The sequence below is a fragment of the Leptidea sinapis genome, chromosome 12, assembly GCF_905404315.1.
Source record: "Leptidea sinapis chromosome 12, ilLepSina1.1, whole genome shotgun sequence".
Classification (NCBI taxonomy): domain Eukaryota; kingdom Metazoa; phylum Arthropoda; class Insecta; order Lepidoptera; family Pieridae; genus Leptidea; species Leptidea sinapis.
This window is the reverse complement of record NC_066276.1, coordinates 5,321,313-5,339,116: the sequence shown is the minus strand read 5'-3', so window position 1 is coordinate 5,339,116 and position 17,804 is coordinate 5,321,313. Positions and strand designations below refer to the sequence as shown.

The following is a 17,804-nucleotide window of genomic DNA, read 5'->3' as shown; positions in this document are numbered from 1 at the left end:
CGATGGCTATTTTCGTTGTTCATTGATGGATATCAACGCGGGTGCCTCATCAGTGGTCGTAGGTATACATCAACGGACAGCTGGTAAATTGTAGATATACTGTTTAGTTTTGATGCTCTGGTACCTGGTATCGTATCTAAACTCACTCTATGAAGAAGTTATAGTACCAATAATGTATATTATATTAAATTTTAGATACGGACAGTTTTATGTTAGTCCAGGTAGGTTACCTCCTTATTTGGACGGGTTCTAGAATGGATCCTTTTTTAACTCTACGTGTACTGTGCGCCTATTTTTCCTGAAAACAGTTCGAACTTCGAGCCCTTTTCAGCCTAGACTTTAAAGTCATCCAAGCTGGTCCGGTACTGTTTATTCAATCAAATATTGAAATTTTTCACAGGTGTAAGTTTTTAAAGGTATGTGTAGGTCTCCTCGCGATGTTTCCTTCACTTCACAGTACGATCGTTAATATGAATTTAAACATACATTTGAATTTGTATAAATTGAATACATTGTTATTTGGCTCGTATTGAACCGGCGGTTGCGACTCAACCACACTAGCCTTTGACCCACAGACGCTCGACGATGACATACAAAAAAAATCAGAAAAAAACAAAACACGCACATCTATCAGCCTATACAGGGTGTTACAAAACTACCCGTAAAGCCGATAGGATGTCAAATGGGGTCTTCAATCGAGTCCATTCACAATATTTAAGAACCGAAGTATCGCTGTATAACATACCCCAAAGAAATAAAAAATATTATTATTTTTACTGATATGCAAACCCTATTTCAGTAAAATTAAAGGGAACTACGCAGAATATGCCTACATTTCTACCTAATTCGCGGAACGACGAAAATTTTAAAAGACTTAGGTGAGGTCGAAACAACCTAAACGACCACTTTTTCATCAAAGTGTGCTCCGCCTTGTTCAATACACAACCTAGCTCGTCGGGATATGGCTTGTGTGGTATTTCGCACCATCGTCGGTGTAATTGGTGCGACAACCCATCCAACACGCTATTCCATCTCTGCAACCGTTGGGCAATCGGAAAAATACACTCTGTCCTTCACATAACCATTTTTTCCAACTTGACATTTTTTGAAGCCAGTACTTGAGTATAATGACATCCTTGTATTGAGCTAGCAAACATTTATGAATGAAAAATATAAAAACTATTAAAGTAGACCATTATTAGGTGAAATAGGTACGTAGTTTCCCTGACATGACAGCTTACGAGGGTTGACAAAATTTTTGGCTTTGATAATCTTAATATATATAAATTACGTGACACGTTGTTTGTCCGTGATGGACTCCTAAACTAATGAACAGATTTTAATGGGGATTACTCCATGGAGTGCCGTTTGGTCCAACTTGAGAGATAGGATAGTTTTTATTTCGATTTGGGACCCATAATTATTCTTATATTCAACATTTGTTTTGTATGGAAATATTTTCTATGAGAGAATTTAGTGACACATGGTTTGACAGTTCCGCTGTGAAACAATTTCATTATAACAACAAGGAGCATTTTTTACAAAATAATTCTTGATGTTTTGAAATATTGTTGGCAAATTCCTATAAAACAGTATTTTTTTTATTATCTACAGGACAACGTTTGTCGGGGCAGCTAGTTAATTATATTCTTTACGGCGTATTTTGTAACACGTTGTATATCTGACATTAGAAAACCTTGCCGAAACGAAATCTTACCAAGTATTGTTGATAGAGGTAAATTTCCTTTGAGTTAGATTGCAGAAATTGTAAACATGTATGAAGGTACAACATCGACCTGCGGACACGAAATAGCGGATAGTGTTCCGGCTTTGAAGCAAGTATTTTGTAAAGTACACAAGACATGTGGTGCAACGATGCCTGGCCGACTCCTAGCTAACAGTTCGTGCAATTTCCACATCGCGTGCTGAATTAGAGTCACCTTGCTACAGTCTGAGGCATACCTACTACAAACTTGTTTTTCCTATAGAAAGGAAGTTGGAATATTGCTAATGTACTTAAACGCTGCATTGCTAAAGTATCGTTTTTGCTGTATTATCTTTATTAGTCATTGTATTCGAACCAAATTGAAGATAAAAATAATAAAAGGATAATAAAGTGCTTCAGAAAAACTTTTCAGTGTGTTTTTCAATATCTTATTTCGATTACATAAGTACCTACCTACGTAAACTAATTAGCTACGTAACAATAAAGTAAGCGATGCAAATTATTTTTCAAATCCCGCTAAGAAAGTTGAAAAATTTCGAAAATTCGGGAATTATTGATTTTACCTACGACGTTTTAAGGTCCTATGAAGCATCCCAGGCTATTCCCGCGATGGTGTCCGTACGTCTGTAGTATTATGTGTGTGTGGATGTATGTAAACCACTTATAAGTTTGGAAGGGCTCGACCAATTTCATCGCGGTTAGCGCCATTCGAAAGGGCTTGACCAAACTTTGATTTTGAATACAATTCGGATCAGTAGATTTTAAAAAATCTAAAAAAAAAAACTACGAAAACAATTTTATTTATATGTGGATTAGTTTTTGAATTCCAAAAATTAATCGGCTCTTGACAGCAACAAACCATGTCGATCGCCACCAAACCTGTCAAAATCGGTTGATTTGTCCATGAGTTATCGATAATTCTAAAGAATTAATAAATAATTCTCAAAAAACTGCGTCGAATGCCGTCAACCACGTGAAAATCGGTTCGTTCATTCAAAAGTTATTGCCGTTTGACAATGAAAAAATCGTGTTTTATTAAACTTTTACCAGACTTTTGACCTCGAAGAGTTGAACTCTTCAAACAACACAAATGATATTTTTGAGCTCGAAGCTCAAAATCGTCATAAGTCCAATATGAATCATTAGGTATGAACCTGGAAGTTGAAGATGGCCTTTAGGATCAACCGTTTTCCAAATTTTTCTACCACTACTTCTTATTCCCACCCCGCTGGAATGTATTTATTTATACAAATAAGGGACGAGACAAGCCGGACGTTCAGCTGATGGTAATTGATACGTCCTGCCAATTACGATTCAGTGCCGCTCAGGATTCTTGAAAGACCCAAAAATTCTGAGTGGCACTACAACTGCGCTCGTCACCTTGAGACATAAGATAAGATGTTAAGTCTCATTTGCCCAGTAATTTCACTAGCTACGGCGCCCTTCAGACCGAAACACAGTAATGTTTACACATTACAGATTACTGCTTCATAGCAGAAACAGGCGCCGTTGTGGTACCCAGAATCTAGCTGGCATCCTGTGAAAAGGAGCCTCCCACTGGTATTATGCATGGCATTCGTAATGGGGCAGCCAGGCGACACTGACACACAAACACTTACGGTAATTTCGTCGCTTTTAGAAAACAGTCACCCAAATTTATCGCTAGTTGGTTATACGAGGACGCTCTGTACAGCATCGCATATCACGGATAACGAGTTTTGTGTTTTTGTTACTTAAAATCACTTTAATAACAATAAACTTTTATGTGCGCATGTACCTATTAAAATTTACTAGTGGGAGGCTCCTTGGCACAGGATGCCGGCTAGATTATGGATACCACAACGGCGCCTATTTCTGCCGTGAAGCAGTTATCTGTAAGCATTACTGTGTTTCGGTCGGAAGGGCGCCGTAGCTAGTGAAGTTACTGGGCAAATGAGACTTAACATCTTATGTCTCAAGGTGACGAACGCAGTCGTAGTGCCGCACAGAATTTTTTGGGTCTTTTAAGAATCCTGTGCGGCACTGCATTCTAATGGGCACGGCGTAACAATTATACGTACCATCAGCTGAACGTCCTGTTCGTCTCGTCCCTTATTTTCATAAAATAAAAAGATTACTTATCAGCGGATAAAAATATGCTTTGCTTAAAGGCTTGAATAGTTCTTCAAGTATAAGACCATAATATGCAATTAGAGCGTCATTTTTAAATGCAACTTATCTAAAAATATCTCCAAATGTGTCAAAATGATTTGTTTATATTTTATTAATATATATTAATAATTTCCATGTCCGTATATAAAACATAACTATATATATTATCGAGTAAAGATCAAAGTTGCTATTTAGGAACGATCGCGGAAACTTACGATGATTGCGCCTCTCCAATGGAAAATAGCTGTTTTTAACTGGCTTGGTTGACAATTATGTACTATGTTTAACGAAATGCTATAAGTTCTTGAATGAATGAATGAATAAGCCTTTATTTCAAACAATGTTAATATTAGTACAATATATATTTAATCTAAGTATTAATCTAATCTAAGTAATATTCTAATCTAATTTATATTCTAATCTAAGTAATATTCTAAGTTAAGTAATAATCTAATCTAATTTGTTGTTTGTGATTGTGATTGTATTTTGTGATTGTATTGTTTGCTGATGATACTTCACTTATTTTTAAAGTGAAGCGACGTGCGGATATTGATGACGAGGTAAGCAATGCACTCTCAAAGATAGTGCGTTGGTTTGAGACGAATAATCTGCACTTAAACAGTAAAAAAACAAAGTGTTTACGGTTCATTACACCAAACACAGCGGAGGTACAAACCAACGTACTTATAAATGACCAGACGTTGGAACTTGTGGACACTACGGTCTTCTTGGGTATCACGTTAGATAAAAAGCTTCAGTGGGGTCCACATATTACCCATCTAGCAGATAGACTCAGCTCTGCGGCATATACAGTTAGAAAGATTAGAGAGTACACGAATGTTGCGACCGCTAGATTAGTGTACTTTAGTTATTTTCACAGCATCATGACGTACGGTATATTACTATGGGGTCATGCTGCTGACATTGATATAGTGTTTGCACTGCAAAAGAGAGCTGTTCGTGCTATATTTCAGCTTGGTTATGGACAGTCTCTCAAAGAAAAATTTAAAGATATAAATATTATGACTGTTCATTGTCAGTACATTTATGAAAATTTAATATATGTTTACAAAAATCGTCACCTTTTTGCTCTTAATAGTGATTTTCATTATTATAACACTAGAAATAAGGTATTGCTTGTAACTAATTCTAGTAGGCTTCATAAGATACATATTAGCTTTAAGGGTAAATGTATACACTTCTATAATAAAGTCCCAGCCACGGTTCAGGCATTATCTATAAATAAATTTAAATGTTTTATAAAAAAATGGCTCTGTCGTAAATCCTATTACTCCACTGCTGAATATCTAAATGATTGGACAGCCTGGGACTAGATTGTGATTATTTTATAGCGACAGAAATGACTGTACAATATTGTATATTTTTATTGAAATGAGCGCAAAAAAAAGAATGCTGGGAGAGTTTCTTGCGCCGCTTCTTCTCTCTCAGAGCGCCATTTGTTTCCGAAGTGGTAGAAGTATCTAGTAGTATAAGAAATGACATCAAAAAGAATTCTAAAGGAATCAATTTTGAGAAAATAAATGCCTTTTATGCCTTTTAAGTAATATTCTAAGCTAAGTAATAATCTAATCTAAGTAATACACTAATCTAATTTATATTCTAATCTAAGTGATATTATCCAAATGATTTGAGTTTTCTTTAGTGTTAATTCCGCCAATATTTGTCTTTAAACAATTCGACACGTGTTTCGCTTCTACACGAGGCATCCTCAGGACGTGTTGTCTCGCCAAAATCTGGCACGAGACAAGTGATATTATTAATCTTCTACATCGTTCGCTTGTCTTCCGACACAGGCCTCCTCCAGAATTTTCCATTGTGATCTGTCCAGAGCAGATCGTCTCCAAGTTGGTCCAGTCACTTTTTTTTTTCACACCAGAAAATTATTTAATTTTCCCATCGAATGGATTGTCTTCCTTGATTCCTTTTCCCTTGTTGTGGATACCAATCTATAATATTTTTTGTCCATTTTCCTATATTGCTTCTCAAGGTGTGTCCTGCCCATCTAATCGCCATTTCAATCCTTTTATAGTTCTATAAGTTCTTAGTTAAGTATTAATTTCTCTTTACGTTAATTAACATAACTTTTGTTAATTTAGCTACTAAATTTACTTTTGTAATTATATTTAGCATGACATCACCAAATGGCCCTACGGAAGACCAGCGTTGGTTTTAACACCAGCAAACATGCTGAGTTGGGACCATTTTTGTGACGTATAGGTGGTATTCTTTCAGATTTTGTTTGTTTATTATTTGTCTCCTTTATAAGTTTTATTTTAAGTTATTTGTATATGTATGTGTACTATACGTACCAAATAAACACTTTTCTTTTTCATTTCACTGCTATATTAAAACAACAAAAAGGTATTTTTAAGGAAGAGAAGGACAAACGAGGGTATGGGTAACCTGGGAGTCTACTCTCTTTCTCCGAAACGAAACTTCGTAAACGAACGAAATTTAAACGAAGTTTCGATAGTGACCCTACCCTATGTTCGGACACATCGACGATGTTCGGAACCATAGACAATATTCGTGAACGAATGGTGAATGATTGGAATGAACATTATTTTAATCCAGCTAATTTGAAGAGATTTTTTTCATGCCAACGTTGGGTAGAAACTAATGACAACCAGAAATATCTGTTTTACAGACGCAATGTAAACATGTCAAAATGTACTTCAGAAGGTCGAAAAACGAAGTTCTGCTAAGAGCATGAACTGCATTAGTATAACTGTTAGAAAGTATAAAGATATATATTGAAATGGTTTCACATTTCAAGGCAATTTGCAACAAAATACAAACATTTTTGTGTCAAATTGATGTTAAATTTCCGAACAAACAGCTGTCATCTTCATAATATTCGTTCGGAACGTAAATGAATTAGAGAAGGTTTATAAATTCGAAATGTCAAGCAATGACGTACGGGACGAAACTTTGAAACGAATGTTGTAGAAAACATCCGAAACTTCAATCGAAACTTCGTTTTTCGATGAATTAGAGTAGATCTACTGATCGCTTAATGATCACGTCACGCCTCCCACATTTACTTGCAAATCCAGAGGAATCACAGGAGCGTTGCCGGCCTATGCCGGAATACGCGCTTTTTCGAAGGAATCGTCACGGGAAAAACCGCACGAGGAAGCTCATTCCATAGTTTGCTTGTACGTGGAAGAAAACTTTGTTCCTTTAAAACCGAACTGCGGAAGAACCACAGTCAACCAGATGGTGGTGATGATATCGTAGTTTATGACGTGTCGTGCGAGGGTGGAATTGGCGGTAGGAATCAAGTTAAACAGCTCTTCGGAACAGTCTTCCTGATAAATAAAGTAGGAGACACACAATGAACCGACGTCTCTACGGAACGCCAAGTGATCGAGCCGTTCTCAGACCACTGGGTCCCGACAATTCGAGTTACTCTGCGTCACACGTGGTCAGATGGATCGAGCTGAAGTATCTCCCAGTGTGCGCCAGACCAGAGATCCCCGACAATACGAGCTATATGGGCTGGCTTGAAGTATTGTTAACTAATGAAGTAATGCTATTCAGCTATGGAGGAATAGGATTTACGACAGAGCCATTTTTTAATAAAACATTTAAATGAATTTGTAGATAATGCCTGAACAGTGGCCGGGACTTTATTACAAAAGTGTATATATTTATCCTTAAAGCTATTATGTATCTTATTAGTCACTTAATGTTTATTTAATCGACTGGAACCACAGAATGGGTGAAGGCCTCCTGCAGCCTGTATACCTTATTTTGGAGTAACTCCTTAAGTTTCGATTTTCATGTATATGGCGCCCGGTATGAGAAAAATATGGAGAGTAAAACCTACTCATCAAATGGGATCATTTCTCGCGCACCTTTCACTTTTCAGTTGGTGTGACAGTCTAGACGCTCGGTCCGTATATTAAGTTGTATTGCAGTGATAAGGATAGCAAACATCATTTTTCTTTTCTTATATTTTGAAAATGTATTATATTATTGAAATTGATTTATTATTATACTTTCATAAATTTAAGTGAAAAATTCTTTAAATTATGGAAGAAATTGGTATAAATAATAGTGCCGGAAAATCTGATAAGCACGTGGGTACTAAGTAAGTTACAATTCATACATTAATATGACATGTATTGTATATATAAACATGTGTGTTTGTATTTATTAAATATTGATTTATCAATATAGTTCATACAAATTTATATGAGCTATGCACATAATTATTTAGCTTCTGCTGTATGTCTGTTTGTAACCGACTCCATTGGACTTGATTTTGTTCCTGTACCTGTTCAAAGACAATCGTTCTTGAGGAGTAAACTCCAGTCGTGCGTCGGAGCTGACACACACACTTTTTTTGATTTAAATATATCCCAATATAACAAATATTAATCTATATATATATATAAAAATGAATTGTTGTTCGTTAGTCTCGCTAAAACTCGAGAACGGCTGGACCGATTTGCCTAACTTTGGTCTTGAATTATTTGTGGTAGTCCAGAGAGATTAGATTTTATACATCTTTCTTCCTAAATGATACTAAGCACTTCTTGGCCAACCTTCAGAAATATAACAGCTGTTCCCCGATGACATCTATTTTGCACACCCGTAAATGATTAGCCTCGACAATTATAAAATAACTATATAATCTAAATATTATATAGTCTGAGAATCGGTCGTCATCTATTTTTTATGCCCCAAAAATTTTATTTATTAATTTTCTTATTACTTTATATGGCAATACAACGTTTGCTGAGTCAACTAGTCTTGTAATAAATATCAAACAACTTTACAAGTAGGTATTACTTAGGTACTGTCAATTCAAAACATACGTGCTGATATATATTTTAACGTTTATTAATTAATTCATTATCACCATTTATCATTAGACGTATCATTTGGACACATTAATAATTACTCAATAATTCAATATCTGTAGTTTTTATCGCGACTAGTCTGTAGCATCACGTTATACAAAGTAACATTCTTCTCAGTAAATTTACAGACTATATGGATGGTTTTTTGTGATACAAAACGCTTTTGAAGTCCGAAAATAATAAAAGTATCGTAACTATATAACTGTGAGTAAACATTCAAAATTAGAATAATTTTTTTATTACTATTATTGCTGAAGAACACAATTTTAATGAAAAAATCTTTGTTTAAATAAAATACTTTTTAAAAGGTTAAAACGGGTGTAAATACAGTTTAATCTAACAACAATCCCTTAAAAAAGTATTCTATTTAATAGAAGAAAATACTAAAAATAAAATTTCAAAACAATACTTTATGAAAGATGCGGGGCTCGAACCCACGACCTCTGGCGTTCCGTGCCAGTGCTGAGCCAACCGTTCGGGTGACGCATCGTCATAAAGTCTTGTATGCTTTGTTCAACTCACAGCCATGAACGTGAATGACGCCACAACCTGAGTCTGACGCCAAAACCCTTCAAAAAAATTTATACTTCTGTAAGTTATAAACTCAATTTGCGCGCAGTTTCTTCTCTCAAAGCACCATTTGTTTCCGAGGTGGTAGTGTTCGAACTGACATCAAAAAGAATTCTAAATGAATCAATTTTGAGAAAATAAATTCCTCTTTAACCGACTTCAAAAAAAGAGGAGGTGCTCAATTCGATGGTATTTTTTTATGGTTGTTACGTCAGAACTTTCAACTGGGTGAACTGATGTTGATGATTATTTTTTTGTTTGAAAGCTTCCTGTGGGTTGGGACTACCATTGAAATTTGGTTCGGATGTGATAGTGGCATCCATGAGAAATAATAGTAACCATAATAGTCTTAAATTTGCATTAAGTATGTGCGCGACAAATGGACGAATATCACGCGAACCGATTTCAATGATTCTTTTTTTTTATTGGAATTGATGTTCTTCAAGCGAAGTTTGATGAGAGTTCGGTGAGGTTCTGACTATGGGATCTAAGACAAATTAGCCGAATATTTTATATGCTAACCGAATATTTGAGTCACCTACCGTCACGTCGGTTATGGTCAAGTAATTGAATCGAATATGGATACGTAATGATCAATGGAACTCCATAACGACTTACAGTAAGGGTGCGATCTGTGGCAGAATTTCAAACTATCTGTTATCAAATTTCAATATTATGCTAACATTCATTGCTGAATTGCAAAATTTAGTAGGTATAGCATATTCAGACAAAATGTCTGAGAGCTTTCAACGAAAACGCTGTCTTTGAGATATAACAAAACAATGTATTATGGAATTGTGTATCTTATATAGGCCTACAGAAAAGTCCTCGATGCCATATGTCTATCTCTTAAGAAAATCTTACTATATCAATTTTAATACTTTGAAAAATTGGCAATTATAAAGCGGTAATATATTCTGTTTCCACAAATACGATACATTTTACTACTACATAATAATATTATAATTCAGAAATACGTTTTTGTTTCATTTTTAACTCATAAAATACATAATTTTTTCTATTGACAAAACAGCGTTTCAGCGGTCAGCTAGTTTAAAATAAGTAAAGATAGTATTGTGATAGACATATCATTATATAATATACAATAATTACCAAGCAATATGCGTGATAAATTTATATATAAATTATTATTGTAATACATAATTAAAGCGTACACAGATAACATTTATCGACCGTTTCGTTGTAGCCCATCTGTGAGTCACAGACGACATGTTACCAATGGTTGTCCATCAATATTTCGGTAAATCTTCCATTTGACTTAACCCCTCAGTTGTGAAGGTAATTACATGTCTAATATGACGTTTAATATATTTACGCGCGTTGTTTTAGTGATTATAAGTACATGTGTGTATCAAACCTTTGTTTTGGTCGAAATACTATTAAATAATTATCAAGTGTTTTCCTCACCGTTACTATCAAAGTGTGTTGGTCTCGTGCTGGATTTTGTTTGTGATTTATTTCAATTGTTGGTGACACTATTGTCTGTGAAGGTAATATTCAAATTTATTAAGTTTTTAGTAAAATACAAATAAGCTTAGATAATTGATACGTCTAGACAGAGTCTCTTGCTGTTAGACAACCGATAAAACCAGGAATATTAGTTTAGTGTGCGTGACAAGCTACGTCTTACAATCGCGATTTGTTTTTTTTTCTTCCCACTGTGGCTTCTGTGGAAGACACACCACAGATTTGCCAGTATCACGCTAAAGTAGACTACCAAGCTTTGAGTATGTCTCTCTTAAGTTTGACGGTAATGATCGGTGTTAAGATTATATAAAGTTTTATTTTCTTATAGTATCTGAAACAAATAATATACATGCTGTTACAGACTATAAAGGACGTACACAGATAGAATTACTTAAATTATTAATTAATTTGAGTACTTAATGATATTTACAACTTAATCTCATTTATTTTGATATATTTACACAAAATATTTACAAAATGAGTGTAAACTAGGGAGAGGAGACATTTAATGGAGATTGGACGGGGGACTAGTTCTAAACACAATTTTATTCGACGTTTTCACAGCTGTCATAGTCTATCTAGACGTATAAATGATCTAAGCTAATAAGTGTCCATTTCTCCGCTGGTTTGCATGTATTTTATATAAAAGTTTATTTAATTTAATAAACGAATGAATTTGTCTATTACTCTATTCACTATAAAAATAACTAATGGAGTTATCAGTTCCGTTCGTATAAAGTTTATCTGTTGTTATAATTATTTCTACATCAGTTTCGAGTTAAACAATCATAATATAATAATGCTACTACACATCAGATAACTAAACAGATTCAGTATGCGTATTTATGTTGAATATAAATTACGATTGTATTATTTTACTACTAAGCAAGGATGTAAGAAAAAATTCAAATTTATTTTAGTATGAAACGTGCAGTGATTTGATATAAGTTTGAAATAGTAGTAATTGTTACAGTATGGCGATTGACGCCGAAGTATAATCCTGCTAAGTTTGAAAGCGAACAGTTGCTTAAAACGTAGTGGTATTCTGCTATCTCCGTTTTTTACAAGATAATAGCCGTCATCTGTCAATTTATCAATGACTGCACGCTTCATACAATCCAGTGAATCGCTTTGATCTTAGAGAGTTTCGCTAGGCTGCTCATAAGGTGCGTCAAATGAATACTAATCAAACTTCCTTCTAGAATAGGTACTGAAATTCGCTGCGAGTATATACGTTTGCAATTTTTGAAATGTCTTTTTATGACTAGAACAATTTTACAATAATATTCTATAAAATTTTACTGACTCTTGTTGGTATTGCACAAACTTGTGTTTAACCCAACCGAGCGAAATGAACCCTCATGGAGGCGGAGTTAAGGAGTTCTATTGATTATCATATTCGACTACGACAAATACTTGACTATAACGACGTTACGATAGGTGATTCAAATAACAGGATAGCATAAAAAATATTCGGCCGAGTATCGTTAATTTGCTCCTAACAATTGAAGAGTCTCATTACTTTGTCATGGATCCCATAATCAGAACCTAACCAAACTACATTTGAAGTATATATCCTTTCCAATTAAAAAAGAATCATCGAAATCTGGTCAAGATCTTCGGAATAAGTTGTTCGAAGACAGCGCAGGACCGATCATCGTGGAAATCTTTGTGGGAGGCCTTTGTCCAGCTGTGGACGTCTTTCAGCTGATGATAATGGTGATGATGATACAATATTATTTTCTGTTCTTATTTTTTACTAAAGATAATGCTAGTTTTTTCCAAATTATCATATTACATTTTCTAAAACTAAACGGATCATCTTGTACATGTTGTTCGGAGTTTCGGCCAAGTTACGCCATTCAGTCTCGCGCTTGCCCGTGTAAATATTTGACGTATAGTCTATTTTTCCTTACTTGTCTTAAATTGCAAACAAACACGACCTTGAATGAAATTCATTTATTTTCGGACAATCACACATTTTAGATTTGTTTTCATCATTTATAGCTATTTTAGGAACACACACGCAATGAATAACACTAATAAAAGCTATTAATTAATGTTTTAAATCCATTATTTTTGCTAAAATTTAAAAAAATAACCACTTTCACAGATTACATATGAACATAAGATTTTGACTTTTGGATATAGCGATAGAGGGTCATTTTGAATGAATTATCGAGAATGGAAACTGAACTTTATTTTGTACCGGTAGCACATACAAATAATAGTATTTCATTAACATTAAAGGTACTGGGTAATAGTCATTTATTTATGTAACTTGCTTTGGGTAGGCCTACGAAAGGTGCCAAGCTTTTCGCAATATAGATCCCAAGAAACGGAAACGGAAAAAAGGAAAGCTGTTTCTCTGTACGCCATATATTAACTATTGGACTATAGTCACTCTTTTGTTTCTTTACCGTCACTGTCGGGGCGATGTATAATATGCTTCTACAACAGGATCCCAGATAATGTTCAAAACAAAAGTATTACGTTATTCAAAAGAATTGTTAAAAAACGTTTGTGTGGTAAAGGTTACTATAACATAAATGACTTTCTTAATGATACTACAAAATGGTAATGGAGCGACTGCCCTCAGGCTATCAAATAATAAGTTTAATTGTACAATGTTACTTTGTAAACATGTTTTTTGATGAAAAAAAAGCCCGCTTAGTTTGTAGCGCCCGTTCTTCTCAGGCCTGAGCCATTCATTTTGGAATGGGTGGTGTCATATCCCATTTTGAATAAAAATATTTGAATTTGAATATATTTATACTTATTAATAACACTAGACCCACAATTCCATACAAATTTACGCTTCAAACTCTCCTTTTTTGTTGTACTCCGCCTTAACTTAGGTTTAATTCACAAAGTTATCTAAAATTAACGAGCAAAGTGTTCATTCAAATTAATACAAAATAAGATATAATACGATTTCTTCATAACTTTATATCCAAAATTACATTGTAGAGATGAAATAATAATTACTATTTACCGAAAATATGAAACTCGTAGAAGTGATTTTACATGTTGGCTGTTGTTCGACTATACTAAACTGATTTTTTTTATGACAATAAGGGACGTGTCGATCAGGACGTTCAGCTGATGGTGATTGATACGCCCTACCCATTACAATGCAGTACCGCTCAGGATTATTGAAAAACCCAAAAATTCTGAGCGGCACTACAACTGGGCTCGTCACCTTGAAACATAAGATGTTAAGTCTCATTTGCCCAGTTATTTCACTAGCAACGGCGCCCTTCAGACCGAAACACAGTAATGTTTACACATTCACAGCATTCGCACGGAACGCGAGAGGTCGTGGGTTCGAGTCCCGCATCGTTCATAAAATTTTGTGTTCAAATTTTATTTGTGTACTACTAGAAACCCATTTAATTCGCCTGTAAACATCTGGCAGCTATTTCATTCAACTGATCCACGAGCTATCCAACACGGATATTCTGCCAATATTGTCGGTACACTTTCACTATGTTATAGTTTTTACTACATATAATAATAATTTATTATAAGTGTTAGAAATACAGTTATAAAAACTGCGATATTGTTAACAAACGCTTTATAACATAATTAGTTTATAGTCTTACTTAACTCTTACGTAGTTACTTCAAAGATGTTTTATTCTGACACGGATATTATGAAGATATAGTACATAACGATACAAGTGCGCAAAGTAGGTCGTTCCCGCACGAGCGAAGCGAGTGTATGATGACCGACGTGCGCACGAGTATCGTATACTATTTTTCTTATAAAGCTCTGTTCAAACTGAGGGGAATAACGCGCGGGACGCGCTTTAGAGCAATTCGCTCGCTCGCTTAGCCTCTCAAACTGACGCGACTTCCCGCGTGTCATTTTTGGTTCTTCAGTGGAGAAACATCATGCATTGTGAGGTTAAACAATCCCGCCGGGCGTCCCGCTCTTGTTTCGCTTCAACTTGGGCGACTACTCGCGTCAATTTGAACACGTCCATACAAGGTAGTTGACCAATCGGCGCGAGCGACTTCCGTCCCACCTCCCGCGCGATAGTAGACTCAGTTTGAACAGAGCTTTAAGTTGCGCAAAGTTCGACCACTATAATTATTTTCAAACATTCCCGCACGCTCTTGTCAATGTATGGGAAAATGGTACTTTGCGAACGCAAATGCATGCGCAAAATTGAACTTTGCGCACGATAATAGGAAAATATTATATTATGTCAGAACTCCAGAATCACCAGAACCGTTCTCTTGACTCTTGACATTCCACTGTTCTTGCGAGACCAGTAGCTCGTTTGTCCTCTTATTACATAAAAAAACCGTTTTCATATAATGTAGCCAAGTTAATTTATTTATGAATGCTAATTATTAATTTTTTTTTCCAGGTCGTCATGTTGAACAGCTTCATGCGATGGTTTTTGAGGTTCCTGGTGTCGTTACTTGCAATAATAGTTCATCCTCTTACCTTCTTTTTGAATATTAAAAGGAATAAAAAATGCCCGCCACCAACAAATCCAATACTATTCCATTCAGCAACCACATTATCGAGGATGATAAGAAATAAAGAGGTAATTTTCCTTTTTCTTTTCAGCCATTTATAACATGTCCGTGGGCGTAACGTGATACTACCATCGCGAATATTATGTGTTATTAATACACGCATGTCCGTTTTACAATTTACAACTCACTAGTTAAACCACACCTATTATATCTCATAGAAATATGAGTTTTTACGGCTAAGTCGAAATTAGTTAAACTAAAGAAATCCCTACTTAAATTCAACAGAAAAAACCTACACAGTAAAAAAATATGGCAATTAGACAATTAAGTACACTCACAACATACTCATTTACAAGGTTTTAAATAAAATAGTTCACACTAACACACCCTTCTTTACAAAAATGATCTTTCCAGAACTGTGACTCGAAGAGCCAGTCATATTGAGCTGCCAATAGTTAGAAGTAATTATGGAAAACAGACAATAACCTTTAAGAGAGCTCAAATATATAACAGGCCTAACCTCGGAAATAATAAATGGCAAAATATTGACTTCTTTAAAGGCGAGTTTTCAAAGGCATATATACTCAATAATTATGAAATGTTTCAATAAAATAAGTAGGTTGTTTTATCTATTTGCCTAACATTGTATTGCATTGTATCAGCCGCTCCACCAGGGTGGCTGAGTCACTTCTTGTGGAAAATAAGAATGTAAACAAAATTTAAATTCAGTTTTGTAAGCCCAGCACAAATAATTAAAATTTTCAGATCTCTAGAAATGAAAAAAAGCAGCTGATATATGATCGTCCTGTTTCAGTGATGTCGACCCATAGGAAAAATTTTGAGTAAATTATTTTAAGCCAAATGCTTACTCGTTTTAACACAATTACTTAATAAAAAAAATGATTTGAATTTACTAGGGATGGATACTCAACTACGGATGCAGCTTGAGGACAGGTTGACAGATTGTCTTGCATTCCACAAATGCGCGTTTTGATTGGATTCTATAAAACCAATTTGTTTCATTATCTGCCCGTTGCTGTTTTCCCAATAAGGCTGTTTGTGGCTGGATGTTCCTTTAAAAAGATTTCGCCAACTACCTTAAATTATACATTTGTGTATTAAACTTTGAAAAAAATTTGACAACTCGTCTAGATATCCAAAATTTGTAGTTCAGACATTGATTCAATCCTGTGATACGCTTGTAAAAATTTAGGCTTAGCTTAGGAATAGCATTACAATCCGATAAAGGCCATTCGTCGCTCACAGGGCAGGGCACATAGTTCGATGGACAGATGGCCGTTGGGGCCAGTAAAGTCCTCGAATGGCGACCACGGACCGGTAGACACAGTGTTGGTAGGCCCCCCACAAGATAGACCAACGATCTGGTCAAGATCACCGAAATACGTTGGATGAGGGCAGTGCAGGACCGATCTTCATGGAAATCTTTGGCCTCCAAAGGCCTCCCTTTGTCCAGCAGTGGACGTCTTCCGGCTGGTTTTGAAGATGATGATGATATGTATGGATATAAAAAGGTATGGATTTTATTTTCAGATCACTTCCGAAGAGGTAGTTAGAGCTTATATAGAACGTTGCCAAGAAGTAAATCCGTACCTCAACGCTATTGTGGAACCACGATATGAGGTGGCCATCAAAGAAGCAAAATGTATTGATAAGATGATCAGTTCAAACGATCGGACTGCTGAACAACTTGCCGCTGAGTTTCCACTCTTGGGGTTACCTATGACTGTAAAAGAGAGCATTGCAGTTGAAGGTGAGTTTTTTTTTATGACAGTAAGGGACGAGATAAGCAAGACGTTCAGCTGATGGTAATTTATACGCACTGGCCATTACAATGCAGTGCCGCTAAGGATTCTTGAGAAACCCAAAAATTTTGATCGGCACTATAATTGCGCTCGTCACCAGGAGACATAAGATGTTTCGAGACGATTAAGAGACATAAGTCTCATTTGCCCAGTAATTTCACTAGCTACGGCCCTTAACAGGGTCACCACTTCTATGATCTAATTGCGGAAAAGTACAGCTATTGTCCTTATACTGTTGTGTACAGTAAATACTTTCACCAATCGCATGACCTACGTTAACTTAATCAGGTTGTGATGTAGGTATGAATAGACATGATAAATGAATAATTTTATTAATATTGCAGCTCTACCATAAACGTAACTAAGTATTAACGCCGAAGTGGTTCAATGGTCATAGCAACACATTGCACATATTTTATGTACCAAAAAATATTATAAATACATAACTAATACCTAAAAACTATAGTAGTAAATAATTTTAAATTAAAACATCAAAGTAGGTATATTAAAAACCATATAAATGGGGCTTTTTCATCTTTTTTACGAACTAATGTAACTATTTTAATATAAACCTTTCAAAAGACAGTTTTGATTTCATCCTGTGTGATAAATGCAAAGGAAAAAGTTTCATTCATTTGGTAAAGTTACTGGTATCTGGTAT

The 17,804-nt window shown here is 35.2% G+C and overlaps 1 protein-coding gene across 4 annotated transcripts in view; it reads left to right on the top strand.

Annotated features, from left to right (window-relative positions):
* LOC126967164 (fatty-acid amide hydrolase 2-B-like) overlaps positions 1-17,804 on the top strand; it is a 40,426-nt gene that overhangs the window by 10,092 nt on the left and 12,530 nt on the right. The window contains exons 1-3 of one of the 4 annotated variants that reach the window (XM_050811626.1): positions 3,293-3,346; positions 15,206-15,388; positions 16,872-17,091. In XM_050811626.1, the coding sequence (XP_050667583.1) occupies positions 3,296-3,346; positions 15,206-15,388; positions 16,872-17,091 (454 nt within the window). In that variant the 5' untranslated portion in view covers positions 3,293-3,295. Of the gene's footprint in view, positions 1-3,292; positions 3,347-8,871; positions 8,974-10,630; positions 10,851-15,205; positions 15,389-16,871; positions 17,092-17,804 lie in introns of those variants that run through there. The other 3 variants (XM_050811628.1, XM_050811625.1, XM_050811627.1) reach the window with 3 other exon arrangements.